Source organism: Mustela nivalis, assembly GCF_964662115.1.
Source record: "Mustela nivalis genome assembly, chromosome: 7".
Taxonomy (NCBI): domain Eukaryota; kingdom Metazoa; phylum Chordata; class Mammalia; order Carnivora; family Mustelidae; genus Mustela; species Mustela nivalis.
The window spans coordinates 6,103,340-6,129,355 of record NC_139026.1 but is presented as its reverse complement, the minus strand read 5'-3'; the positions used below and the strand labels follow the sequence as shown (position 1 = coordinate 6,129,355).

Sequence of the window (26,016 nt, the reverse complement as noted above, 5' to 3'; positions counted from 1 at the left end):
CTGCTCAGCGGGGAGCCTGCTTCCTCCTTTCTCTCTGCCTGCCTCTCTGCCTACTTGTGATCTGTCTGTGGAAAGAATAAAAAAAGAAGTTACTGGTCTAATCAATGGGAACAGCAGAGGCATCTGGAGGAGTGGAATCGCCAGACACAAGGCAGGAAAAGCCAAAAAGTCCAAATCACTGGAATCTAAGCACCAGACAAAGCATTGTAAAGGTCTGATCAGTTTCTCAAAAAAACCCAGAGATGGAAAGCTCATCCTAACCACTTTCTACCCACCCCCCCCATAATTCCTGTTTCCTTAGCAGCTCTACCTGCTTGCCACAGCAGTTTCCTCGAATCTTTCTTGCGTTCTTCAAGCCTCCAACACCCCACCTCACTCTTGTCCCTCAGCAGGATCTTCACAGAACACACAGAAAAGTACTGCTTACCTGCCAGCCCTCAGGCCTATGCTTCCCACCCACACACCTCTTTCCTCCCAGAGTATTCTCAACCGTCTGAACCAACGCCCCTGATCACAGCAGGCCCTGCGGTCTTGCGGTCTTGCGGAAGGCCTCCCCGCCCAGCACATTCTCCTGCAACTTCATCACGGTCCTGTATTGCTCCTTCCCACTTCCCTTTACACATGTTCAAGGTTCTCACACATTTTTAAAAAATGTCTTCTTGGGGCGCCTAGGTGGCTCAGTCGGTTAAGCATCTCCCTTTGGCTCAGGTCATGATCTCAGGGTCCTGGGATCCAGCCCTGTGTCGGGTTCCCTGCACAGCAATGAGTCTGCTTCTCCCTCTCCTTCTGTGATCTCTCTTGTAAATACATAAAATAAAAAAATAAATAAAGAAGGCACCTGGGTGGCTCAGTGGGTTAAAGTCTCTGCCTTCGACTCAGGTCATGATCCCAGGGTTCTGGGATCGAGCCCCGCATCGGGCTCTCTGCTCTGCAAAGAGCCTGCTTCCTCCTCTCTCTCTGCCTGCTTCTCTGCCTACTTGTGATCTTCATCTGTCAAGTAGGTAAATAAATCTTTTAAAAAATAAAAATATTAAAATAAAGAAAAAAATAGTCTTCTCTTGACCCCAGATTTTCCCTGCAGCTATTTTTTTATTCTCCTTTAACAGCCAAACTTCGGGCAAACTTGATCCCAAACTCACTGTCTCCACCTCACTTTCTCATGAACATACCGCAAGTCGGCTTCACCTACCCCATCCCCTCTCCTCCCCTCCCAATGGACGCTTGGACACTTGGCCACGGCCTCTGACTTGGAACACCTTCTGTCCTCGTGCCATGCATTCTGTTCTCCTCCAAACCTGCTGGGCTGCACCCCCTGCTCCTGAAACACGGCCCTCCTCCCTCAAATGTTCGTGTTCCTCGTCTTGTCCTCCCCTCCAAGTCACTGTCATTATCAGCAACAATAACGGGGGGGAGGGTTTAAAACTACAAAACCTCCCAAGTAAGGGCTGTCGCTGCTGGTGGAAGAGATGCTCAGCACTCAAGCAGGGAAAAAGCAACCGCTTCTCTCCCTCTCCACAGGCACATCCTTGTCCAATCCCAAGAAAAACCTCATCTATTTGTAGGCCGGACCACACGTGCTCACCTCCGAGTCTGAGTCTACAGCCCAGTTCCTTCTCCTAAATGTCACATCTGTGCCTCAAACCCTTGATGCCTTCCCCAAACTTAAGTCCAAAATGAAATTCATCACTTGATACTCCAGCCCAATCACTTTTTCTCCACCACTTTCTAGTTCAATGAATGGCACCACCATGACCTAGTTCCCACGCCCGAGGTCCTTACTCTCCTTGGCCCCTTCTGCCTCACAGGGGGACCTCCTGAGCAGGCTCCTCAGGTCGCCACCATGCCCGACACCTTCACTCAGTCAATCCTTTTGTCCTGTACGGGCCAAACGCTACTGCAGACACCAGGAATACAGCAATGAACAAGTCAAGCTCAATCTGAGAGGGAGGAGGGGCGCCTGGGAGGCTCAGTCATTAACTGTCTGCCTTCAGCTCAGGTTATGATCTCAGGTCCTGGGATCGAGCCCCCGCATCAGGCTCCCTGCTCATCGGGAGGCCTGCTTCTCTCTCTCTCTCTCACTCCCCCTGCTTGTGTTTCCTCTCTCCCTCTCAGTCAAATAAATAAAATCTTAAAAAAAAAACACAAGAAAATCTGAGAGGGAGGCGACAGGCAAACAAACAAAAGGCCAAGATAATTTCAGATTTGATCAAAGTTATGAATAAAATAAAGCTGGGTGATGTGATGGGGCATTACTTTAGACAGAGGGTCAGAGAGAACCTCCCAGAAAACCAAACATTTAAAACTGAACCTGAACCACAAACAAGTCTCACACAGATCCGGGAAGTGGAGTGCTCCTGGGAGCGGGAGGAGCCAAGTGTAAAGGTCCTAAGGCAGAAATCAACTTCAGGTATTCAAAGAACAGAGGGAGAGTCAACAAGGCTGAAAAGTGTGCGGAATGAGGAGGCCGGGGCAGATGAGCTCAGAGGAAGACGGGGCAGGTGGGCTCTAGCTGGCCACCATGAAAGCAATGGAAAGCTACTCAAGGACTGTGGGAAGACAACTGACATCACCCAATCTGAATTTTTAAAGGTCACTTTAGCCGGTAAGTGCAAGAAATGGTTTGGGAGGAGACCAAAAACAGGGGGTTGGAACACCACTCAGGAGGCGACAGTCCAGTCCGGATAAAAGGGAGCGGTGCCTGAGACGGAAGAAACAAATTCAGGATAGGTTATGGACATCAAGTGAACTTGCTGGGAGATTAAAAGTTGGAAGTGAGGGGGGAAAGAGAGCAATCTAGGACAATTCCTAGGTTATTTGTAGGTACAGACAGTAACATTACATGTAGTCTATGATTCAATCAGATGTGATGCCTGCTATCAGGACGGAGCAAGTTCTCTCGTGTCTCCGCCCTGTCAATCCCCCTCCACCCCAGAAGCAACCACTGATTCGATTTCTGGTATCACAGACCACTTTTGCCTACTCCAGCTCTTGTAAGTGGGATCATCCATTATGTACTTCCTTGTGTCTGGTTTTTCACCTGGCATTAATACCTGGGAGAGTCAATCTTACTACGTGTATCAGTAGTTCGCTCCTTTGTATTGCTGAGCGGTCTTCCGCTGCATGAATGCATCTGTTTATCCATTCTCTCACGGATGGACATCTGGACTATTTAGAGTTTCTGGCTACCATGAATGAAGCTGCTACAAACATTCTTGTATAGGCTTATTTGTGAACGTGTATTTTCATTCCTCTTGGACAGATACCTAGAAACAGAACTGCTGGGTCACAGGGTAGACATACATTCAGCTTTCTTTTTTTTTTAAAGATTTGTTTGAGAGAGAGGGAGAGAGGGAGGGTGGGAGAGCGAGACAGAATCCAAGCAGACTCCACGTTCAGTGTGGAGCCTGACAGAGGGCTCGATCCCATGACCCTGAGATCATGACCTAAGCCGAAACCAAGAGTCAGACCCCTAACCAACTGCACCACCCAGGCACCCCATTCATTCAGCTCTTGAAGAAACTTACAGTTTTCCAAAGTGGCGGCATCATTTTACACTTTACATCATTTGCATCTTCGTAGATGGACTCTACGGACACTTTCCCTCCTTACCCCAGCATCCCCTTTGCTGCCTGTCTCATGCTACTCATTCATTCAACAAATATCCTGAAGGATAAGAAAAAGGCTGGGCTGGCCAGAGTGCTGGAGGCTGAGGAAGTAGCATAGGAGCGAGTCCCTGAGGTGGGAATGAGCTGGGTGCCTTCAGGAGACTTTTGAGAAGGAATGTGGCTGGAGGACGGTAAGCAAAGGCAGCAGGAGGGGCCATCAGAGAGGCGGGCAGGGCCCAGGGTCCTGAGGGCCTGAGAAACGATGGTCTTCCAAGCACTGTGAGAAACCATACAAAAATTTGAAGTGGAGGAGAGACAGGTAACTCGTGGCCACTCCGGGCAAAGTAGAGGAGAGGCAGACAGGAGGAGAAATGGCGAGGCCATGCTGAGAGGCAATCACCGTGTGCCAGGGAAGAGACGGTGGTGGCTCAGAGGGCCGTGGCAGGAGAACGGACCGACTCCAGTCACAGCACAGAAACGGCGCCGACAATGACCTGGTGATGGACGACATGTAGAGGAAGGGGACAGAGAGGGAGGACGCTAATCTGGGAAGCTTCCTGGCTAGGAAAGCCACTCACGGAGATGGGGACAGGTGAAGGAGAAAGAACTTTCAAGGAGTATCTATTCAGTTTTGGACTCACGAAGCTCAAGCGACTGGTGACAGACACACGCGGTGGTGTCACGCAGCAGCCGGGGGAGCCGGACAGATCGGCTGAAGTTACCAGCGTGGGGCTCGTCAGCTCACAGATAGTCACGAAAGCCTGGGGGCATCCGAGAGCACCGGGGAGAGAGTACACGACAATACGAGGGTCCAGGCAACACCTACGGTCCAGCAGGAGTGGAGTGAGCGGCAGAGGTGGGAAGGGAGAGCTGAGGGACAAGCGGGTCAAAGAGGAAGTAAATGATCCGCCTCTGAGAAGCCGCTTGTGACCTGCCTTTTTCTTTTCATTAAGATTTTTAAAATTTATTATTAGAGAGAGAGGGTGACTGAGCAAGAGTCGGGCAATGGGCAGATGGCGAGAGAGAGACTCTCAAGCAGACTCCCCGCCAAGTGCAGAGCCCAACACGGGGCTCCATCTCACCACCGTGAGATCATGACCTGAGCTGAAATCAAGAGTCAGACGCCGAACTGACTGGGCCACCTGGGTTCCCCATGTGACCTTTCCAGTTAAGGTTCCACATCGTGGTAGAGCACCTTGTACTCCCTCATCAGAGCACTTCTGACACCCTGTTTCTGTGCCCTTCTCTACTGGGCAGGTATGTGAGACCCCGAGTGTACTCTAAAACCGACACACTCAGCAGGAACCCACCCCGCTCTAGGCCAGGGTCTTGGTACAGGGCACAAAGTATTGAATGCTAGTGTCCTGGACAAGTACCATTTACTGAGTGTCCCCTAGAGGTAATGTACTCCACTATATACTTTTCCTGTGTTAGTTCCCTCTTCCCAAGGCCCCAGGGAAAGTGCACTTCCATTTTACAGATGAGGAAACTGTGGCTCAGGCAAAATGTCACTGCCAAAGTGACGGAGCCAGACTGTGGCTAGACATCCTCCTCCACATACGCTCTGCTGCCTCCATGAAGTGCCCGTCATGTGGCCCCTTCACAGCAGGACCGCCCTCTCACAGTCCTGCCAAAGGGATACGAAAGCTGTCCCCAGGTCAGTGGCCCACCAGAGCTCTCAGCCAGGGAAATGCCCCGGGACGCAGCTCTGCTGGCCAGGACTCCTTGCTCTCACCACAGTGAACTGTCTCCAGACTCCCCAAGTGACGTTTCGTACTTAGGCTGCTTCAGAAGGCAGAAGAGAAACCTTCCACGAAACCAAGGTCTGGAGGTGAAAACATGGAACTCTTATGGCTTAACTCTTGAATTTTAGAACTCAGCCCCATTTCAGAAATTTTCCCCTGTACCTAAAGGGCTATAATCTAACTTCACAACTAATGCTGAATGCGGCCTGTGTTCCAGACCAGGACATGATCAGGACGGGATCAGGTCTCTATGCGGCCTGAGAAAACAACACTACAGTTCCGTGTGAAAAATAACAATGGTATAATATGCTTTTCCATACTCTGATTTTCAGATTAACGTGCTGCCTCTGCTCTGACTTCTGACTACTACTACTACTTTTTTTTTTTTTTTTGCGAGAGCAAGGAGAGAGAATGTGAGGTGCGGGAGGTGGGGAATCTCAAGCAGGCCCCACACCCAGCGTGGAGCCGGACACAGGGCTCAATCTCACAACCCTGAGATCATGACCTGAGCTGAAATCATGAGTCAGACACTTAGCCAACTGAGCCACCCAGATGCCCATGCCCTGACTTCTTCAGACTGGAAATAGATGGGCTTTTTCAAACTGAGTGGGTACATTAATACTCAGAGACTTCCTTTCATTTTCCACTCAGGAGCAACTATTAATTGTCAATCTTCTGGTGACAGCATGGCTATGGTGGAAAGAAAACCAGCCTCACTGGCGAAGAGCAGAGTCCTGGCCTTGACTCCGTCAGCATAAAGCTGCATGAATCTAGAAGTCACCACTTTCCTCAGCATCTCTCCTGAGTTGTAAAGCCAAAGGGCTAGCTACACTAGCTGATTTCTAAAATTTCTTTCAGCTCTCTACAGAACTCTAGAACCAGAGAGCACGGACACGGTGAGTAAAGGTATGCGGGACCCAGCAGGATGGCTGGGAAGGGCTGGGAGGCTGAACCCTCCAGGCTATGATTAAACTATCCATCTGACCTGCACTGTTCCTCTCCCTGCCAGAGCCCCCCAACTCCGCGCTATCCGTGCTTCCGTGCTTCCTGCAACAGCCCCCACAGTTGCACTCAGTCGCTCGGGATCCTCTGCGTGACGAAATGCCTAGCAGAGCGCCCTGCACACAGAGGTTACTCATATTTGTTGGTTTCACCTGAAGCTTTAACCAAGTCGATGATTACAACAAAGACACACAAACACAACTGAAGAGTGTTTGTAATAACGCCCAGCACTCACCAATATTGTAACACATGTCTACTTTTTTTTTTTTTTTTTTTAATCAGAACTACCCTTTACAAGGGGGTAATCGTTTTTTTCTCTCTTACCCTCTCAGCTCCTTTGAGCCAGGTCCCCAATCACAAAGCGTGAAGATATAAACAGAGGAAAGGCTTCAACCAACCCACTTCTATTCTTTGGATTAACTTCCCAGATACTCAGGGCTCAAGCAAATGACTTACTTTGTTTAATGCCATTTTTATCCATCCCACAGACCAAGTCTGACTGCCCTGCTGGCAGCAAAGGCTTCAGAAGACGGAACATCTACTCTCCCAAGTCACTACCAGATTGTCTTTCTATTCTCATCTCATAGTTATCACTACCGGATATTCTTATTTACTTACTGTTTACAGCCCATCGCCAGGGCAGGTTCCTTTTCCCCCTTGCCCACCACTGCATCGCCCATGCTTAGAAAACCGTCCATAAACACCTGTTAATGAAAACTAGAACACACACAGAGGGCCTGTGCCCACATTCAGGGATGTGATATGCAAACATGGAAACCACCTTCCCATCAGGCGCTGTGGCATTCAAGTGTTCCAATGAACTTTCACCCTTCCCTACAGAACAGCTTCCATGTGCACGCTACAAAAAGGATATTTCCCCCTACAGCTAATGTTTTCTCTTTCTTAACTTCCCCACAATGAAGCATCAGATAACAAGCCACAGATACACCAATAAGTCACTTTCTAGTTCATCTTCCTGCTGGGCTGCGCGCATTTCCTACAAAGCAAACACAGCTCTAACGCGAAAAGTACTGATTGTGTTTGTCACCATGAGAACCTTTTCACCCACAATGCACACATCATAGGTATTAAGAGGACTTTTAAGCAGCCTAACTAATAATAAAAAAGCTATCCAGTCTAAGTGCAATGTGCCCAAATTACGCCCCATGAAAGCCAAGACTTCATTATATTTCAAATGTGTAACTTTGATGTACAGTTATACTCCAACATAAACAGGGTTTTACGGTTTTGCTTCATTTTGTTACTTTTATCTCCACAAAAAGAAAACGAAGGTAGCAGAGTCAGAAACCCCAGACAGATCTAATGAGCACTAAGGTGCCTTAAACACAAGCAACCTCAAGGAAGAGAACTTAAGCCACACAAGGGACTGTCTTCTGGAAATGTATCTTTTCAGTCCCATCTGGTCAAACACAGACCGTGCAGTGCAAACCTGTGTGGCAGCAGAGACCGGAAGAGAGACAGCCCCTTATATGATACCATTCTCTGAGCTGATACAAGAAGTTTCTGGCTCAAAGACAGAATGGCAGAATTGGGAACGAAGGAGAAATTTTTTAGATTACATTTCAGGTACACTAGCAAAACTGGCTAGTTATAGGGAAAGTGAAAGTGTATAGACGTCCCAGGGGTCACTAAACCAGAGTCTGGTTGGGTGGCATAGCTGCAAAAATCATGCTTTCCAATATTTTGCCCAAGTCCAGATTTCCATTTCACTATAACTTAAGAAAAAAAAAAAAATAGGGCACAGCAGGAAGACAGACTCCAAGGCCAACCTACCACCAGATGATCTGTGAGCTATAACCGATGTAGTCAGGCTTTGCAGCCACGGTAAGGATGGTCACAGCCAATCTCTGACCCTCACTAGCTCTTTGACCTCTCAGGAAAAGGAGAGATCACTTACACCTCTCAGGTCTGCTGGGTAGATTCTGTAAGACAAATTAAACAACTGGGACAGAACCTAGCATAACGGATTTAAAAAACCACCATAAAAAGCCAGCACAAATATTAGCATTCTTCCTTATCCATATGAAGAAAAAGCTGGACTCACCAGACATCCAACTTTAATTTCTTGGTCTAAATGGATGTGATTTAAACTACATTCCATTCCATTTTATGAAATTAAAGAAAAAAGTATACCACTAAGAGATTACGGAACCTAAAATCCATGTCTCCTAACATCTTACTACCTTAGCAACCTTCTCTCATGTGCACACACGAATCACCTCTAAGTTTATTTTTTTTTTAAAGATATTTATTTATTTGACAGAGAAAGATCACAAGTAGGCAGAGAGGCGGGCAGAGAGAGAGAGAGAGGGAAGCAGGCTCCCCGCTGAGCAGAGAGCCCGATGCGGGACTCAATCCCAGCACCCTGAGATCATGACCTGAGCCGAAGGCAGCGGCTTAACCCACTGAACCACCCAGGTGCCCCACCTCTAAGTTTTATAATAATCTTTTCCTCGTTATGTTATAACACAAATACAAACATGTGAGTGTGAGAACGACTTACGACGTAAGTAACCAGGATTTTTAAAATCCCACCCCAAACACTAGGTCATAATTCGAATACCCATACAGAATAAATCACTTATTTTGAGAAACTTCCAATTATTACTCTGTGTAGCCATATTAAAGTGTCTGCCTATGTGACAGGCCCGATGTTAACATATGAGAAAAATTACACCAATCCATCTCCATAGTCAACACTATGAGCACACATCCCCTTGCTGAGACCCTTTCTGAAACTGTACAGACTGAATAAAAAAAAGTGGGAGAAGACACATTACACCACATCAGGCACATGCCCTCCAAGCATCAACAGTACCAGAAATTTAAGACAGACAAGACCAGAGCTGAGGCTGGTCTAGAAAGGCTAACCAGTCAATAGCATGGCCTAAAGCTCTCACACACCATAAAATCAGTGAAACTAATTGGGGTTCTGCAGCATCTGAGAGGAAGCATCGGCCACCATTATGGAATAAATTGGGGATGCAAACAATTAGTGCACCCTGAGGTGACAGTTAATTGCACCAGCATACCATTTCACAGGAGATACTACGGAATTCCACTTTATCTCTACTCTTGAGAATACTGAAGTTGGACATTTCAAAAATTAGCCAAATGCCAAATATGCCTTCAACAAATTTTAAATAAGGTCCCTCCACAATTCCCTGCACAAAAAGACCTTGTAACTCTTTGCGGCCAACCAATATACACAGACCCGAATACATTTACATTATCCACACTTCCAAACAGTCAAATGTCCTCTGAAATCTTTCTCCTGGTAACTTTTTTGTACAAAGACAAAAAAACATAAGATATACTCAACACAGACTGTAATACAGTACACTTTCTGAGAAGCACAGAACAGTATCTGGGATTTGAGGAAAAACTATGCTAACCAAGTTCAATGCTCTGTTGAAGAAGGAAAAGGCTGGATACTAAAAAGTGGGACAGGATCTTAAAAGCCAGCAGAGAAACATCCTGCATTTCTCAAGAAGGCTGCCTCTGTAACAAAAGCACAAGGTAGTAGACCAAATACAAACAAACAAACATTAAAAAACCAAAACAAACGAGAAAACCTACCCACAAGCCCTGCAGTGTTTGACCTAGAAGGAAGTCCTCATTTAACAGAGAAGGAACCTGGGAGGCTTGAGAGGGTAGGTAACTTGGCCGGGGTTACAGTTTATTTGGGGGCAAACCTGGAAGTAGATTCCTGGTCTCCCAGGTTGGACTTCACAGCAGTTTCCCACTCTACCCACGTAAGATCTACCGCTGCCACCCCATGTAAGATGTTTCATAAAAGTCTTCACTGAAGCTGTTAACATAAGGGTCCAATTATCATTCAGAGATCTGCCTGTTAGATAATAGCTTGAAAATTCCATCCATTTTACAGCAGTTACCAGAGTCATCTAATCTCGGGGCGGGGGGGGGGGGGGGAGCAAAGAGAAAAGGAGGAAAAAGTCCTAATTTTTATCTGTCCCCTAAGGGCAAACGAAAGGGATGCCTACAGACCGGCAGACAGCTCTAGCATCCACAACCACAAAAACAGACAATAATCCCCACCCACAGGCCCAGGAAGGAGACCGATCCGCGCTCCCCCGCCCCCCAAAACACACCGAATTCCACTCCCATCGCAGCGCACGGGAGGCATTCCACCTCCAGCCGCTTCTGAGCGAGCTGGCCCAGAGGGGCCGCTCTCCTTCAACCACTCCCCCCGCCCCGAAGGAGACGAGGGGCTTCAACCTCAGGCCCCTAAACGCGCGCTCGCTCGCACTCGGGACCACCGGATCCAACACCCGCCCCGCTCACCGCGGCGGGGGAGGAGGAGAAAACCCCACGCAGGGAGTGTGCCCCGCGCTCCGCTCCCCGCCCCCCCGCGCCAGGACCTTGCGCCCCGCCAGTCGGTACCTGTCCTCCGCCCCCAACAGGCGAGAAGCTGCCGCGTCCACATGGCTTCAGGTGTTCACATGGCAATGAACGGGCCCCCGTCCCTCCCGCGGCAGGGCGCGCTCCGACTCCGGGCGGCCAGCGCCGCTCCCGCCCCAAGCCCAGCCTTCGCCCGCCGGCCTCGCCCCCAGCCGCCACCAAGAGGCGAGCGCCGCGGGACACCGGGGGCTGCCAGGGGTCCCGGGGTGGGCGGCGCTGACCCCGCGGACCCCTGGGCGCCGCCCGCTCACACCCGCCGCCTTTGCACCCGAGGCCGCGACAAGCAGGTACCTTCCCCCGACACCCTAAGGCTAGGACTGGTGCCAAAGCCCTACCGGACTCCCAGGCCAGACCCCTCAGAGCCCTAACGCCAGGCCGGGCCCCTTCCCCTCCGCACCCCCAGGCCAGGCCGGGCAGGGACCTTCCCCTCAGCACCCCGTTGCCCTGGCCTCGGAGTCCAGGGGGCTCAGCACTTCAGGTCGGCCGGACTAGGACCTCTGCCCCCGGCCCCCGAGGCCGAACACCCCGGCCCGGCCCCAGCCGCTCAGCTCTGACCCCTGCCCCTCCCCCTCAGGCCCGGGCGGCGGTTACCTGCAGGGGCCCCCCGCCCGGTCCCTCGGCCTCGGCCGGGGGCGGGAGGGGAGGGAGCGGCGGCGGCGGCGGGCGGCGCGGCGCGAGGTGGGGGTGGGGGAGCCTCCGCCGCCTCCAGCTCGGGCGCCCCGGCCGGCGGCGGGGCGGGCCGGGGCCGTGGCCCCTCGAGCCTCGCTCCGGCCCGCGCGCTCGCTCCCCGGTCAGGCGCGCCTCAGGGCGGGCTCCCCCGGCGGAGGCCGCGGCCGCCTCGCAGGGGCCGAAAGCGGCTCGGCTCGGGGTTTTTTCTCTCCATTCTCCCAACACACAGGAAATAACAGAGCGTCAGGTGACGGCGCGCGGCCAATGGGGAGGCTCCGGGCCGCGGCGCGCGGGCGGGCGGGAGGGCGCGCGGCGGGGCGGTGCGCGCGGCGGGGGCGGGGCGGCAGGGGGCGGGGCCGGCGGGGGCGCGCGTGCCCACCCGCGTGCGGCGGCGCGGAGGCCTGCGCGCGGCGGGGCCGGGGCGGCGGAGACCCTCCCGCCCCGCGGCAGGGGTCGCGCGGGACTCCCCTAGGCAGCTGCCCCGCGCCGCGCGTGCGGCTGGCCGCCCGCACAGTGCCATCTTGGCCGGCGGCTCCGGGCCGTCCTGGGAGTGGCCGCGAGCCAACTTTCTGGGGAGTTGGTGGCCCGGAATCTCTTCCTGGGATTTCTGGAGTTCCCTGGAGCCTCCAACGCCAGAATCGCGCCTCTGACATCCTGGGGAACCCGCGGGCTAGGGCCTGGCCTCCCCCGGGGAACCTGCTGAGTGGGGCCGGGCATGGGGGCAGCTCCTGACCGCCAAGCGCCCTCCGTCCGGCGCAGAGGGCCTGGTTCCCTTCCCTCCTCCGCCCCTTAGAGCCGCGTGTCCTTGGATGAATGACTTAGGCTCTCCAGATAACAGATAACTTCCTCAGTTTCCTCCGCAATAAAAGCGAGGAGCTGGGAGGCCCACCAACCTCGCATGTAAAATAGATACTCACCGAAAGCCAGTTGCCTAGGCCCGCGGCGGCATTAAAACGCTGCAGCGCCTGGCTGACTGGACCCAGGGTCCAGAATTAATTTGGAGATAAGGTGGAGGATTTGCGGTGCCAAGGCCTCGGGCTGTTCCCAGCCTTCTTTTGCAAACCTCATGTATGTTTTATGGAGCAAAGGAATGGCTTTTTTTTTTTTTTTTTTTGGGAAAGAAAATCTCAGTTGTAGAACCACCACTGGGATGTTTGTTCCCTGTGACCCACTGCTATCAAAAGGGAGAAGGCCCATGGGGGTGGGATGTGTTGGGAGTGTTTGCGATCCTACTTCTGGCTCACATAGAGATCTGGCCAAATTCTCTCCCCAGTCTGGGCCTCAGTTTCCGACTGGTATATAATGAGGGGAGTTTGAACTAGGTGCTCCCAATGTTGGCTAACATTGCTGATTCTAAATTAGGCCCCCATCTGCCCTAGATGTTAGGGGAGTATGTGGCTTCCTTTCCTGAAGCAACCCAACTTGAAAGTCATTTGGAACTGGAAGAGTGCTTTGGGCAGCAGGTGGAAGTTGAGGAACCAGGTGTGACCTGGGACCGATTTTAGTCCATTTGAGGTACAGAGCTCCCCTGGGCCTGAGTCTACCCTTTCACCTCTAGCTTCACCTGGCCAGAGACAGAAATGCTTTACCTTGCCTCAGCCCACCCAAGGAGGGTCCTGGCCAGGCAACACCTCTCACGAGTAAAGGAATCCCAGGCAGGACCTCAGTTGGTCCTGGCACTCAGGAGGATGTGGTTGAGGAAGGCAGTGATTTCTCCTGGCTCCTGTCCAATTTCACAAAGTGGGGGCTGGCTCCAATGTGGGTCAGGGCTATTCTTGGAGACTTGATTCCCCAACACCTCCTGCATGCCAAACGGGGTGTCGGGCTCTTCCGGGGCAGAGCTGAAGAGGCTGCGAGGCCCTGCCCTCTGACGGTTCCATTGTTCTGTGAGTTTCATTTTCAAATTCTTCGGCACTAAGACTTTTAAAAGACCAGTGCTGGCTTCTGCTTGGGTCAGGGCTGCAGAGCGAAAGGATGGGGGGACTCCCAGCACACATGCATGTTTTCTGGACAAACTTAGAAGGATGCGGGGGAGCTTTCTAAGCAGAGTGGTTGGGGGCACCCTCAATTTCTTGAGAGAACTCATGAAAGGAAGCCCTTTTCCTTAGTCTCCTGCCCTATCCTTCCTTCCTTTCTCCTCTTCCTCCGTTCACTCAGGCCTCAGAAAGAGGGACTGAAACATGAAATGAATGGTCACAAACTGTGCAGAGAGCCTCATTCAAAAAGGAAAGAATGCAGATAGAGAACTTGAGTCCAGGCTCTCATCTGCTCCTGCCTCCGGTCCTGGGACCGATTCTATAGCCCCCTCTCTCCCAACCCCTTTGGACCCTGCCAGGATATTGCCCAGCCAACCTCTACCTGGAAACTTCCCCAGTCCCAGGGCCAGGCCAGCCTGGATCTCTTCACCCCTGGTGGCCTGGAGTCCCTTTTCCTTTCAGTACCACTTGGAAAAAGAACATGTGGGCATTATGGCCAACAGACAGATCTGGGTTACTCTGGGGCTGTGTGGCTGGACAAATCACGTCACCTCTCTGAGCTCCGGTTTCCTGAGCAGTAGAAGGGGATAATAAGGTATCATGGGAGCCTAAAGAGATCTGCATAAAGAATTCGGTACAATACCAGGCACATATTAACAACAGCTACAGTTCCACAAGATGGCCACAACAGGACACACGAGCAGACGGAGGCTCGGAGAGGGCAAGTTACTGCCCAAGATTCCACAGTGGCCGGAGCTCAACTGGGGAAGTCCTCTTTGATCACATTAGAGTTCCTCCATTGTTCTCTTATCTCATCTGCGAGAATCTTGTTTTTCCTACCACTTTAAGGAAGGGACAGTAGATCTGTTTTTTGTTTTTTTTTTTTTTTCCTCTCCTAACCTAGTCTACTGAAAAAATACTTATTGAACTGAATCGGTGGTTTCAATTCCAGAAGCAAAATTAATCCTTTCCCTCCTCCTCCGGCGCAGAGATGGCTTTTGGAAACCCTGTGTCACTCCCTTTATTACAAACCCCTCTGCCCTCCTCCAGGCGCCTGGGCCACTCCGGGATTACAAATGGAGCCTTCTGCCTCTAGGTCACTGATTCCGCTACCATCTGTCAGCACGGATTGATTGAGGAGCCTGGCCTGCTCGGCAGATCAGTGACTTGTGCGAAGTGAGCCGGGGTGTCAGTGCCTTCAGCGGCAGGCGGATGGCCTTTCTCTCCCTCTCTGGCTCTCAGGAGCACGTGCACAGCCCTCACCTTTATCCTTCACCAGGTCCCAGCTCCCCTCCCTCTCTGGAGTTGCCTCCTGCTAACTCTAACACACCCAGAGGGAGGCCTGGAATGCCTGCTCTCCGTCCTCCAGGAGACCACTTACATAAGCCTCGGGTTAACAGAGTGAGGACCCCCCACCGCAGCCTCCTGTGAGGCCTGTCCCAAGCCAGGCACGAACAGCAAGGGTGGCCAGATCCTTTGTGGACATGCCTTCCTTCCACACAGAGCACCTAGCTGTGTGCTAGGCCGTGAGTCCTGACGGAGGGAGCACAGGGGCTCACAATAAGTCCTTCTGGGGCAGCAGTAGGGCAGGCTCTAAGGTTAAGGGAATAGGGAAGGCTCTAGAGGGAATCAGGGATATCAACACTCGTGTGTGCGTGCAGCTGCCTGCTGTTCTCAGGAAGGCTGTGCCCAGCACACACACAGGGGAAGGAGAGCTGAGGTTGCAGAAGGTGCTACATTGACATGCTTCTTCACATGAATTTGTTTCACAGGGTCTCACGGGGACCGCTGCTTAGGAGGCCAACCCTGCCCTCCACGCCAGCCCTCCAGGATCAAAGCTGTGGCTCCCTCCTCAGCTCCCAATGGTGACACAGCGCTGTGTGGGACTATATCCATCTCTCCCACGGGGCTGTGAGTATCCACAGGGCAGAGACATCCTGAGCAGGGCAGGGCATCCTATCCATAAAAATAATAACGTTAGAAATCCCGATACAGCCCTGAGGGATCCAAGCTTACTGGGAATGAGCACTGTGGGTTTGCAGCAACCTGATGAGGTTGGCTGAGACTGTTACCGCCCCCACCGTTACAGAGAGGCATCGAGAATTTAACTTGTCCCAAGTCACACGGCTTGGAAGAGGCCATGCTGGACTGGAACCCGGGTCTTTACGGGCTGCACTCTTAACCACCAAGCTTCCCAGCACTCAGTAAACACTGGAAGGATGGATGGACACAGACAGTTGGCGGGTCACGAAGTCTGCAGGCACATCAGGCACGAGATAGGAGAGGGTCTGCGGGGTCAGCACCAGCCCTTCCCCACTAGGGACATGTCCAAGCCCTGGAGACTGGGCAGCTTGCAGGTGATGGGCTCTCAGACCCCGCCCCTAGAAGACTGTGGCCTGCCCAAGTGGCAGCTGCTGTTGTGGGGGCTCACTCTTCCCACAGGCGAGCAGAAAGAAAACACTGGAGGAGACACTGAGCAGCTGGAAGCCCCCTGCAGCCTGATTGCAGGGCAGATCACCCCTCAGCACACTTGGCACTCCTGTCCCTAGTGGCTTGACTCTCAGGCCCTGGCATGATGGCCTCGCGCAGGTCACTAAACTAGGGGCCCAGCCTGCTCTCAGCCACATATGTCTGCCAATGACTCTAGTCTCAGTGTTTCCATCGGGGTGGGAGGATGGGCTGAGTGGTCTGCCTGCCTCCAGGGAGTCGGGCCCCTTCCCTGGGCAACCCCATTCACTCCTCCGAACAACCTTACAATGCAGGGACTGTCATCTCCATTGTACAGAGCAGGAAATGGACGCACAGAGATGCTAAGAGATTTGTCTGAGGTCACACAGCTAGAAAATAGCAGAGCTGGAATCTGAACCCAGGTTTTGGGCTCCAGGGCCCCACTGAGTCCCTGCCAGCACTTACAAAGAGTTCGAGATGAAACGGTCTAGCAACAGCAGTGACACACACACGTTCTAAGCACTTCACCCACATTAACTCACCTAATCCTTACAACAGCCCTCCCGTGTGGATACAATTACCTTGTTTTGCAGATAAGGAAACTGAGGCACAGAGCAGCCAGGAAGGGGCAGAGTTGGAATTGACACAGGCAGGTCGGACCGCAGAGCCCCTACATTGCCTTATCACATGGTAACAATGGGGAGGTTCTGTTCCATTGGGATTATTTCTGCTTGAAAGCCCGAGACTTTTAGCCCTATCACTGCTGGGCTCCCCGGGAGGGCAGTGCCGCATGCCGAGGCGCGCTGGGAAAGGACTTTCTTCTTTTGTTGATATGCTCTTCGTTTTAAGCCCGAAACCCAAGCTTGCTGCAAAGAATTGAAAAGGAGGAGAAAAACCGCAGCCGAGATACAGCTGCTACTTCCTAAGCCTATGGGGTTCGCTGCGCTTGGGGCTCTGAGTGTGTCCTCTCATTTAACCTTCACAACCCGAGCAGCCCCCGCTTCACAGCCGGAGAAACCCAAGCCCAGAGGTGCTAACAAGAGGCCTGAAGGCACACAGCCACTAAGTGGTAGATCAGGGACGTGAGCATCCTGGTGCTTCTGACCATGGGAGCTATGCCCCCATGGGGGCCAGGAGGTGCATCTTGTTTGCTGGGCTCAGACAGAAATGCTTCTGCTCGTCTTCTGACATGGGCTGGTAACTCCAAGTCATAATCCCTTGGCCACGGGGGAAGGCGCCCAGACAGAGGTGTGGGGATGCATAACTAGATGCTGCCTCCTGGGTTGGAGAAGCCGAGAAAAGTGGACATCAATGCACCACCCACCCCTTCCCGCCCTGACTCCATCTATCCCTCCAGTGATTTGGGAACGGCTGCCTGGCCGCCGAGGTGATGGTCTTCTGGAAGCGGTCACGGTGGGTGAGGTTCCTGGTCTCTGCCCTGCCTCTCCCTGCTGGCTTGTGAGGATAACTGACAAGGCACATGTGTGATTCCAGCAGAAAAAGCAAGCAGCAGGGCCGATGGATTCTCCAGCTGCCACCAGGTCCTTTTGGCTGCAGCCTCCATCCCCGGCCCACCCCATCCCTGCAGCAGACTTCGTCACGGTGAGCCACAGCCAGCTTTGACCCTCCTGCCCCTGGCGCGGAAGTCTTCAAAGGGTCCCAAGTGGCTTCAGAATTCAAGTCGATTCCCATTCAGCGGGCACACAAAGCCCCTGGCTGGCCCCAGCTCAGTTCTCCAACTTTCTCTCACATGTCCGGTTCTGCCTCTTTGCCAGGCCAAGCGAGCTGTGTTCCTGCCATGTGCTTGGCTGCTCCCCGAGGCAGGCAGTCCCTCCCCCCTCCCTGGAGACCGAAATTACAACTTCTTCCAAGACTCAAGTGCCACCACCTCCACGAAACCTTACCTTAGTACTCCTCATAAATTCATTCCAGACATTCATTGAGCCCTTACCATATGCCAAGCCCCAAGTCCAAAGGCCCCTGTTGTCAGGGGGCCATTAGAGAGAACGAGTCAACACGTACGATCATTTGGTGAAGTTGGGGTACACACTAGTAAGAAAGCATGCTGGGGGCACAGAGAGTGTATAATGCGACACTGGGTACTGGGGGGTCCAAGACATTTGAGTTGAAACCTGGAAGATAGGAAAGGGGCACAGGATGGGGTTGGACGCGAGCCCCAGGCGGTGGGCACAGCATGGGCAAAAGTCTTGAGGCAGGAGGGAGCGAGTCGTGTTTCCGGAAGGGAAAGGAGGCCAATGCAATTTAAGTGAAATGAGAAAGCTGGAGAGGCGGCTGGAATCAGACGGTGCAGGCCACAGAAGGCATGGGGACTTTATCCCCAGGCAAAAAGGGGGAGCCATTGAAAGATTCTGAACAGTCAATATTCATTTGTAAATGACCCGGCCAGCTGCCCGGTGCCTGAGCACCTTCTCAAAACCCAGACTTTGCATCCAGCCACCCCCGAATCTCAGGACCTCTGGTGAGTCAGGGTTGGAGTCTTCAAAGCCTTCCTCCTAGACCGAGCTATCGAAGGTAGGGCTGACTTCTGGTTCTCCCACCTCACCCCAGCACACACAACCGCTCCAAAAACGTGTGGAACAAACTAACAGAGAGGACAAGACACTTACCAGCATTTCCCCTGGAAGGGGCCAGGCTGCCTGAGGGGCCTTCCACGTTCTCTGGAAATCACAAAATTCAAGGGTTTTAGCAAGGCCACTACTCGGGGAGCCCTGGAGAGCAGAGCCAGCATCTCCCCTCCGACGGCAGCCAGCATCCAGCACGACACGGCACAGGCACCTGCCCGTGGCCATCTCGTGAATTAGCCAGAAACAGAACCCAAAAGTCTCAACAGCCAGAAAGTGGTCCTGACCTCACACACACTGTTTTGCACGAGCTGTCTCACCCAGGGTCCACCCGCGCAGGTGGGAATGGTTCCTGCCCCCTTTCGCATAATGAGGAGAGGGAGGCCCAGGAAAGGAGGGGTCCCTGGCAAGGCCTGTCAAAGCCAAGACCAAAACCTGACAATGGTCAGGCTACTTATGGCCCCATGGGGTTAAGAAAACTCTCCAGAAATTTCTTTGGAAAATGTTTTAAAATGACATATTTCATCAGGATGTCTGTCACGCCAGCAGTGGGAGCCAACACACCAATTCTCGAAGGCTGTTCCCAGTACACGTCAGACCCACACGCTCAGCCCCAGGCCCTGAGGCTGGCAGCTTCGCCCAGAGCACGGGAGGGGCCTGACTGATGAATCCTTGGCTCCCTGGCCTTGGGGCTGGCACACAGCAGGTGCTCAGGAAACCCACTGTTTGAGGGGAATCCGAACGGATTTGAGGGGATGACTGGTGAGAACATTCCTACAGCTCTCGTGTGGGCACCGTGCTGAAGGAGTAAACCTGCATTAAGTCAGGTCCTCCTCACACAAGCCTAAGGGCCAAGTCTGACAATATCCCCATTGACAGGTGTAGAAACTGAGATTCAGAGCAATAAATCATTAGCCTGCGATCACACAGCCAGTGAGCGACAGAGCCAGGATCTGAACCCACACAGAGCCCTTAGGTAACCCCACACCCTGACTCAGCCAAGGTGAGCAGAGAGGTCCCAGGCAGGGGGGGAGAACTACCATACATCCTTCAAGGGCTGGGACCCTGGGGGGGGGGCGCCCCTCCCCCACACCTGTCATGACCACTCTTCCCATCCCGCTGTAGCCTGCGTGGGCCAGCAGCGACAAGCTGGCAGGTAAGCACCTTGTCACAGGTTTCTCATCTCCCCAGCCTCTCTCCCCTAGTGGTCTCTGGGCTCCCTTCATCTGTCCTACCTCATACGGACTCCCAGCCTTACAGTCCGCCCCAGCTCCCTTTTGGTAGTAGGTGTGATGTGAAAAAGAAAGGGGAAGCGGAAGACGATGCAATGCTGGCCAAGCTCCCTAAACTCTCGGAGCCTCAGCGTTCCCACCTGCAGAACAGGGACATCCCCACCTGCCACGGAACGCTGTCCACGCAGTTGTTTCATCGGTGACCTTGCAACTAAGGGTGGTTTCCAACACTCTGGCCTCGGGTGCCCCACGAGGTGGACTCGCTCGTCCGGGGAGCAAGTCAGGCTCAGGGAAGTGAGGTGCCCCCAAGCACCCGGCAGAGGATTCACTGGAACAAGGGGTGAGCGGTCTGTCCGGCTCCAGGAGAGGCTGCAAATGAACCCCTTGGGTCTTCCCTGGCGACTCAGCTGCACACAGCCAGGTGTGGGCCAGATGTGGTGGTTCCCTAGCCCCATGTGCTCACACTTCTAGGGCACTCCCCTAACAAGCTCATGCAGCATGATGTTGGGGCCCCTACCGGGCCAGATGGGTGCCCTCGGCCCCCCGACTCCAGGCTAAGTAAGGTGTGTGGGTGGGGGCAGAAGGCTAGGCACTACGGCTGACTGCAGAATAGAAAGGAAGCTAGCACCCTTTCTGGAAAAATCAATGGGCAGATGATGCTTTCAAAGTCCCAAGCTGCATGGAAGCCACACAAGAAAGTCAGGGACAAGAAAATCAAAGGCCCTTCGAGGGGGTGGGGCCCTGAGAGGTGAGTGAGCCCAAGTCCCCATCAGCATACAAATGGGGAAACTGAGGCCCAGGGTGGGGCCTTGCCCTCAAGGGCCCCGAGTGTGTTGGTGCCTCTGCCATACATGAAGAGGTCCTGCGGCCGGTGGCCCATTCAACGTGGAGGGTGGGCCCTTTGCTGGTCTTCATGCCTCCTACCCCAGCCATCTGATCCTCTCTGGTCTTGCCCACACTACCAAGGGGGCTGGTTTAGCCTCACCCAGGAAACACCAAATCTTAAGTTTTTCCCCGTAGGTTTCCGCTTCTGGTGACGTCCTACTCCCCATCCCCACACTCCCCTCACCTGGTAGGCAGAGCTGGAGAGATTGTATTCAATAAGCGACTACATAGTTCTAGAATTAGAGTCGCCCTAACGGTAAGCGCTCATAAATGTTAGCCACTATCACTAGGCACGATTATCACCACATTACAGCTAGGGGAACTGAGGCTCGGAGGGACTGACTGGCCCACAGATATGAAGCGGGAGCTAGAGGCTTCACTCTCGTGGGCTTTTTCTGTAAGGTAACAGTTCCTGAGTACCCCTGGCAGCCAGGCTCTGGGCCAACTGCACAGTCCTCACCATGGCCCTGTGGTTTAGGAACTATGATCACCCCCAAGAAACTGAGGCTCAGAGAGGGCAGGCGATTTGCCTGAAGCCACACAGCTGGTCCACAGCAAGCCCCGGGTGATCTCAGGCAGCCAGGCCCCCATCTGCACTGCCCTCTCACTCAAGGAGTAAGCACCCTGCCTCTTGCGGGCCGAGCTCTCCCCCAAATCAGACTCCAGGCGTCCATTCTGTTTCCCCAGCAATGACTCACAGTGGAGCCTGACCCCCAGGGATCCTGAAACTTCAGATTAAATGAAGATGGGGCTGGCGCTTCAATTCAAAGATGGGGCTGTCTGGGAAGCCCACCACCACAAGACCAGCCTGAGAGGCCTGACTTGGGAGGGGCTAAAACCAACAAGCCTGCTTTCCAGGATCGGGGAGAGAACAGTGCAACATTCTAAGACACAGGCTTGCTGTGATCAAGACGTGTGTGTAAAGCCTGGCCACCCAGATCATCAAGTCAGGGTCCTACCCTCTTCCAGAACCCGCTCCCACGGCCAACGGCCCTCTCTCCCCTAAGCCCTCCCCAAGCTTCGGCTCCATGAGGCGACGGGATCCTCTTACTCAAAGCTGTGCCCTTGCTCTCCCCCTGATGGCAGCCCCTCCCCTGCCATAGCCTAGGCAAATTCCTACTCATTCTTCAAGGCCTTCAAAGGCCACCTCCTCCTTGAAGCCCTTCTCAATTGCTCCATAAGAATTCACAAGAGTACCCCAGGGAGAATATTTCACTGGGCCTCTGGGTTGCTGGGACAGCCAAGCTTCCTCATAACTACAGCTGTCACTAATCGAACACCTGCTGGGGGCAGGCACCGCACCTGCGGTCTCTTCGAGCATGAAGGCAGAGATGCCCGTCCCCAGGGCCCTGCCTTTTAAAACTGGAGCTCTGAGAGCTGCCCAAGGTCATGCAGACAGGAAGTGGCGGGGAAGACTGCCTCTCCCAACTGTCTCACTCCAGAGCTCCTGGGATGCATCCCATTGGGGGCATCCAGAGAGAGCGGGCCTGCGTGCCAAGGGGGTGCCCGCTCCAAGTGGGCAGGCTCTGTGAACTTGGGCTGGGTGAAGTGAGCCGCCTGGCCAGCCGGCCCCGCCTGGGGCTCTCTGCACCTCGGGCCACACGGTTCTTGAGCCCGGGGCCTGGAACGGACTCAGCATCTTGGCCTTGGGGAGAGCCTCGCCACTTCCTTCCTCTTCCATCTGGCAAAGGGAGCTCCATAGGAAGGCCAGGCGGGCAGCTGCAACTCACACAGTCTCTGCAGTGCTTTCTGGCTCCCCTACGGGGGTTGGCTTATGGGCCCAGGACCTGAAGGAAATGCCAGGGCGGATAAACAAGCCCACCGCCTGTTCCAGAAGGGACGTTGTGTAGTCACAGAAGGCTCTGCAGCTCGGGGCAGACTTCCCCCTCGCAGGCATAGCTTGTTTTGCCCTCACCTGTCAGGCTCCGTGGGGAAAAATTCTCTTTGGGTGGATCTGGCCGAAGGAAATGAGTCGAACACCCTTCCTAGGGGGCTTGGCAGGGTGACTGTTCCTGGTGGCCTACTGTCCTGGGGAATCTGTGGGTCTGGATCTTCTCCCCTGGCCTCCAGGTGATAACCTCCTCTGTGCTCTGCTCTGGGCAGGTGCCGGGAACCCTGGGAGGGTGGCCTAAAAGTCCCTGTACCCCAGGGCCTCTCAGTGACCACAGCGTGATCAGCGCTGTGAGGGGGCGGATGGAGTAGGCATGGCCCAGGCCCCCAGCCCATCTAAGTGGAGGGCAGCCTCCCCCTTCCTGGAGGAGGCCAACTGAGTCCAGAAGGACTCAACAGGGCAAAAGAGGAGGGAGGGAGGAACCAGCTTCCAGGGAAAGAGAACAAGTCCAAGGGCCACAGCCCGAGGGCTGGTGTGTGACAGGCAGGACCCAGCCAGCCACAACCTTCCCCTGCATCTCCATCTGAGAAGTGCTCTTGCCTCCACTTCGGGGCTCTGAACTCTCCACCCCTGCTGGAGCCTGAGCTGGGGTCTGAGCTGGGGCCTGGCCCTGGTAAGACCCTACCCTGTGCGTTCTCTGGAGACCCGCTCCAGAGGGTCTAACCATCTGGGACTGGCACCGTGCCTGCTTGTGCCCTCTGGGAGCCCGGAACCTTGGGCTCTGGTCACTCTCCGGGCCAGGACAGGCTCAAGCTCCAGCTCCCTGCCCTCCTGGGCCCGTCAGAGGAGTCATGGTTCTGGGACACTTGGCCAACCCCGGCCTGGCCACAGAACCCCCTGGCCGGCCTGGCTTTTTATCTCCGAAGCCCCATCTGGGCCTCGGTCCCAGGCTCGCAGCCTCCAGTCACCCTTGGGGAGCAGCTGTGGGCAGAATTAGCCTTCCGAGACCTCAGGCCGCCCGGACTAAGAGAATGATAGGACTGTGACCCTGGCTGGGGACAGAGACCTAGCAGGGAGGCAGCCAAGATGGGGCAACGGCTCGGGGTCAGAAGAGCAGCCTGGGCATCCTGCAGAGGGAGGAGGGGGCTGCCGTGCCGGGGAGGAGGGAGGACCAGCTCCTCCCCGCCATGCTGGCCTGTCTGTCTCCAGTACTTCACTGTAAAAATAAATGGAAGAAGCACACGCCAGACAGAAAAAAGGGAAGGGAAAAAAAACACCCCCAACCGCCCCACATGGGCTCCCTCGGCGGGTCTGGGCCAAGGCCTTGGCCGGGGTTACTTGCTGCTGCTTTTCCCGGGAAGCTGCTGGGGCCAAATTTGCATTTACCACAAACAGAGACAACACAATGTCATAATCCTTCTCCTGTCATTCTCCCCTCTCTTCCTCCTCCCACCTCAGACACACACACGCTAACACAAAATGACGGCTCCCTCGACAGCCTGAATGAGCAAAGCCCTCGATCTGCCTCTTAATTGCTGGCGTTTCTCTCTGGCCCGCGCTCCGAGCTCTCCGTGCCCATCGCCCAACTTACAGCAGACCACCCACTGCCCCCTCCTTTGTCCCGAATCGCCGCTGACAAATGGCCTGCTGGAGGTAGAAGAATATGCCTGGAAATAATGGGGGGGTGGGGTGTGTGGGGGGGGAGCCAGCCCCTGCGCCCCGCTGCCTGGGGTACCCTCGCTGGCTGCTGGGGTCCTGGCCGCGGAAGCTGGCTGGACTCCAGGGGACAAGGGGCAAGGGAGGGTGACTCGGCCCCTGGGACTCTGACCCGGGGCCCTGCCCTTCACGCCCCTGCTGCTGCCCCAGGGCCACAGCGCTGCCGGAGCAGCCCCCCTCCCGCCCCTCCTCTCCCGGCCACCCTCCTGGGCACTGCTCTGAACATCCCCCGCCCTCCCCTCCCTCTCTCGCTCTTTATGGCAGTTTCAAAGCTGCAGCCGCCACTCGAGCAGCTGCGGCCTTTGATGGGGACAAGGCAGCGAAGGCGGCCCGGGAGGCCCCTGCCCGCCCGGCCCTGGCCCTGCCCGGCCTTGCCCGCCCCCGCCCGCTCCCCCCCCCCTCCCCGGGAGCCTCGGGCCGGGCCGCGCGGCACAGCGGAGCGCCCAGCGGGCACGCCTCGCGCACCAGAGCAAACTTTCACGACCGGAGGGAGAGCACCGCGCACGCCCGTTACCTTTGCAGCCCCATCCTTCCCGGCACTTGCCCCAGCCCCTCCGACAGACCGGCTGGGAGCAGAGCACGTCCCAAGCCCCAAGCGAGGCTGGGGAGGAGGGGGGAGGGAAAAAGGAGAAGGAAGAGGAAAGGGGGGCAGTTTCTCGTCTTTCAGCCTCCTCGCGGCTCCTCCTGCCCAAGCCGGCAAGTGAAGTCACAGGGCTGGGGCGGTGACATCAGCTGAGCCTCTGACATCACGGCCCCTGCCGGATCTCACCTCTGCAGGGTGGAGATGGAAGAGCAGCGGGGAGAGGAGGGGATGGATGGAGGAGGGAGGGGAGCACCGATCCTTCCTTCACCCTCAACTGCGGAGAGCCGGTGCCAGCATGGGGGGGGAGGGGAGGGGGGTGGCTCCTCTCTGAAGAATATGTTTTATCTCTACAGATAGGGGCGATTATGTGTCTATTTATAATTGGCCCCAGAGTGAATGGCTTAAAAGGGGAGACCGCCCACCAGAGGCGCGAATCACAGCTCTCTGCTTTTCTTGGAGCCACAGGGTCAAGGCCAGCGTGACGGCTCACAGGTCAGGGACTCATACCCAACACTTTGTGCAGTGGGCACGAAGACCTTGGCGAGGCTCAGAGAGGGAAGGGCCTCCCTGAGGCCACACAGCAGGAAAATGAGCTGATATTGGACAGGCAGAGGCACAGGGAGGTGGGAAAGGGCTGGTCGGGGCCAGGAAAGGAGCCCAGACAGAGCCTGAAGGGCCAGAGCCAGAGCCTAGAGGGCAGCTTTAGGGCTTTTTGAAGCCCTGGCCAGCTGCAGAAATGAGGCTCTGGATCTGAACATTTAGCCCAGGCCATCCCTCCACAAAGGTGGGCTTCCGAAGGGGGAGGCAGGGTGGGGTAGTCTGCGTCACCCCAAGTCCCATCCAGGTTCGCCCCTCGGGTGTGACATGCTAATTCCAACAGGCTGAGCACCAGGCACCCCGACTCCTCTTTCATCCCGTCGCAGTGTCTGAGAAGTAGATACCAAAACCCCAGGACAAGGTGGAGAAACTGAGGCCCAAGAGGTGATGGGCCAAAACAGGTGCCCAGGTGTCCAGTGCCCAGACTCCAGATCTTGGCCAGACCCTTGGCCCTGCAATGCCCTTGGCCTGAGCCTCCTACTCTATAGCTGCTTGGGCCAAACGCAGCCTGGCAGGGTCCCCCTGGTCCTATCCCCGCCTCCTTGGAGAAAACCACAGTTGCTCCAGCCTCTGCCCTCAGATGAGAGGCTACATAGCCCACTCTGCTCTGCCCCCTTCAGCCTGAGACCCCCCAGCCCAGCCCAGGGCCCTTCTAGGCCCCAGTGTGCCAAACCCTGAGAGCACTCTCTTCCTGGCCCCACA

The 26,016-nt window shown here is 54.7% G+C and overlaps 1 protein-coding gene and 1 long non-coding RNA gene across 8 annotated transcripts in view; one reads left to right on the top strand and one right to left on the bottom strand.

Annotated features, from left to right (window-relative positions):
• TCF20 (transcription factor 20) overlaps positions 1-24,907 on the bottom strand; it is a 119,053-nt gene extending 94,146 nt beyond the window's left edge. The window contains exons 1-2 of one of the 3 annotated variants that reach the window (XM_082739914.1): positions 24,649-24,907; positions 18,516-18,566 (exon numbers count right to left, since the gene is read on the bottom strand). In XM_082739914.1, the coding sequence (XP_082596040.1) occupies positions 18,516-18,521 (6 nt within the window). In that variant the 5' untranslated portion in view covers positions 18,522-18,566; positions 24,649-24,907. Of the gene's footprint in view, positions 1-10,777; positions 10,863-11,386; positions 11,700-18,515; positions 18,567-24,648 lie in introns of those variants that run through there. The other 2 variants (XM_082739915.1, XM_082739913.1) reach the window with 2 other exon arrangements.
• On the top strand, positions 10,946-17,823 carry LOC309869264. 5 transcript variants are annotated; one of them, XR_014314074.1, is made up of 4 exons: positions 11,000-11,082; positions 14,537-14,616; positions 14,720-14,966; positions 15,213-17,823. It is a non-coding gene; the product is annotated as an uncharacterized lncRNA (long non-coding RNA). The 5 variants fall into 5 exon arrangements; XR_014314075.1 differs by having other exon boundaries at positions 14,537-14,966; positions 15,213-15,351; positions 16,482-17,823; XR_014314076.1 differs by having other exon boundaries at positions 14,537-14,966; positions 15,213-15,351; positions 15,530-17,823.
• Positions 24,908-26,016: the final 1,109 nt, after the last annotated feature.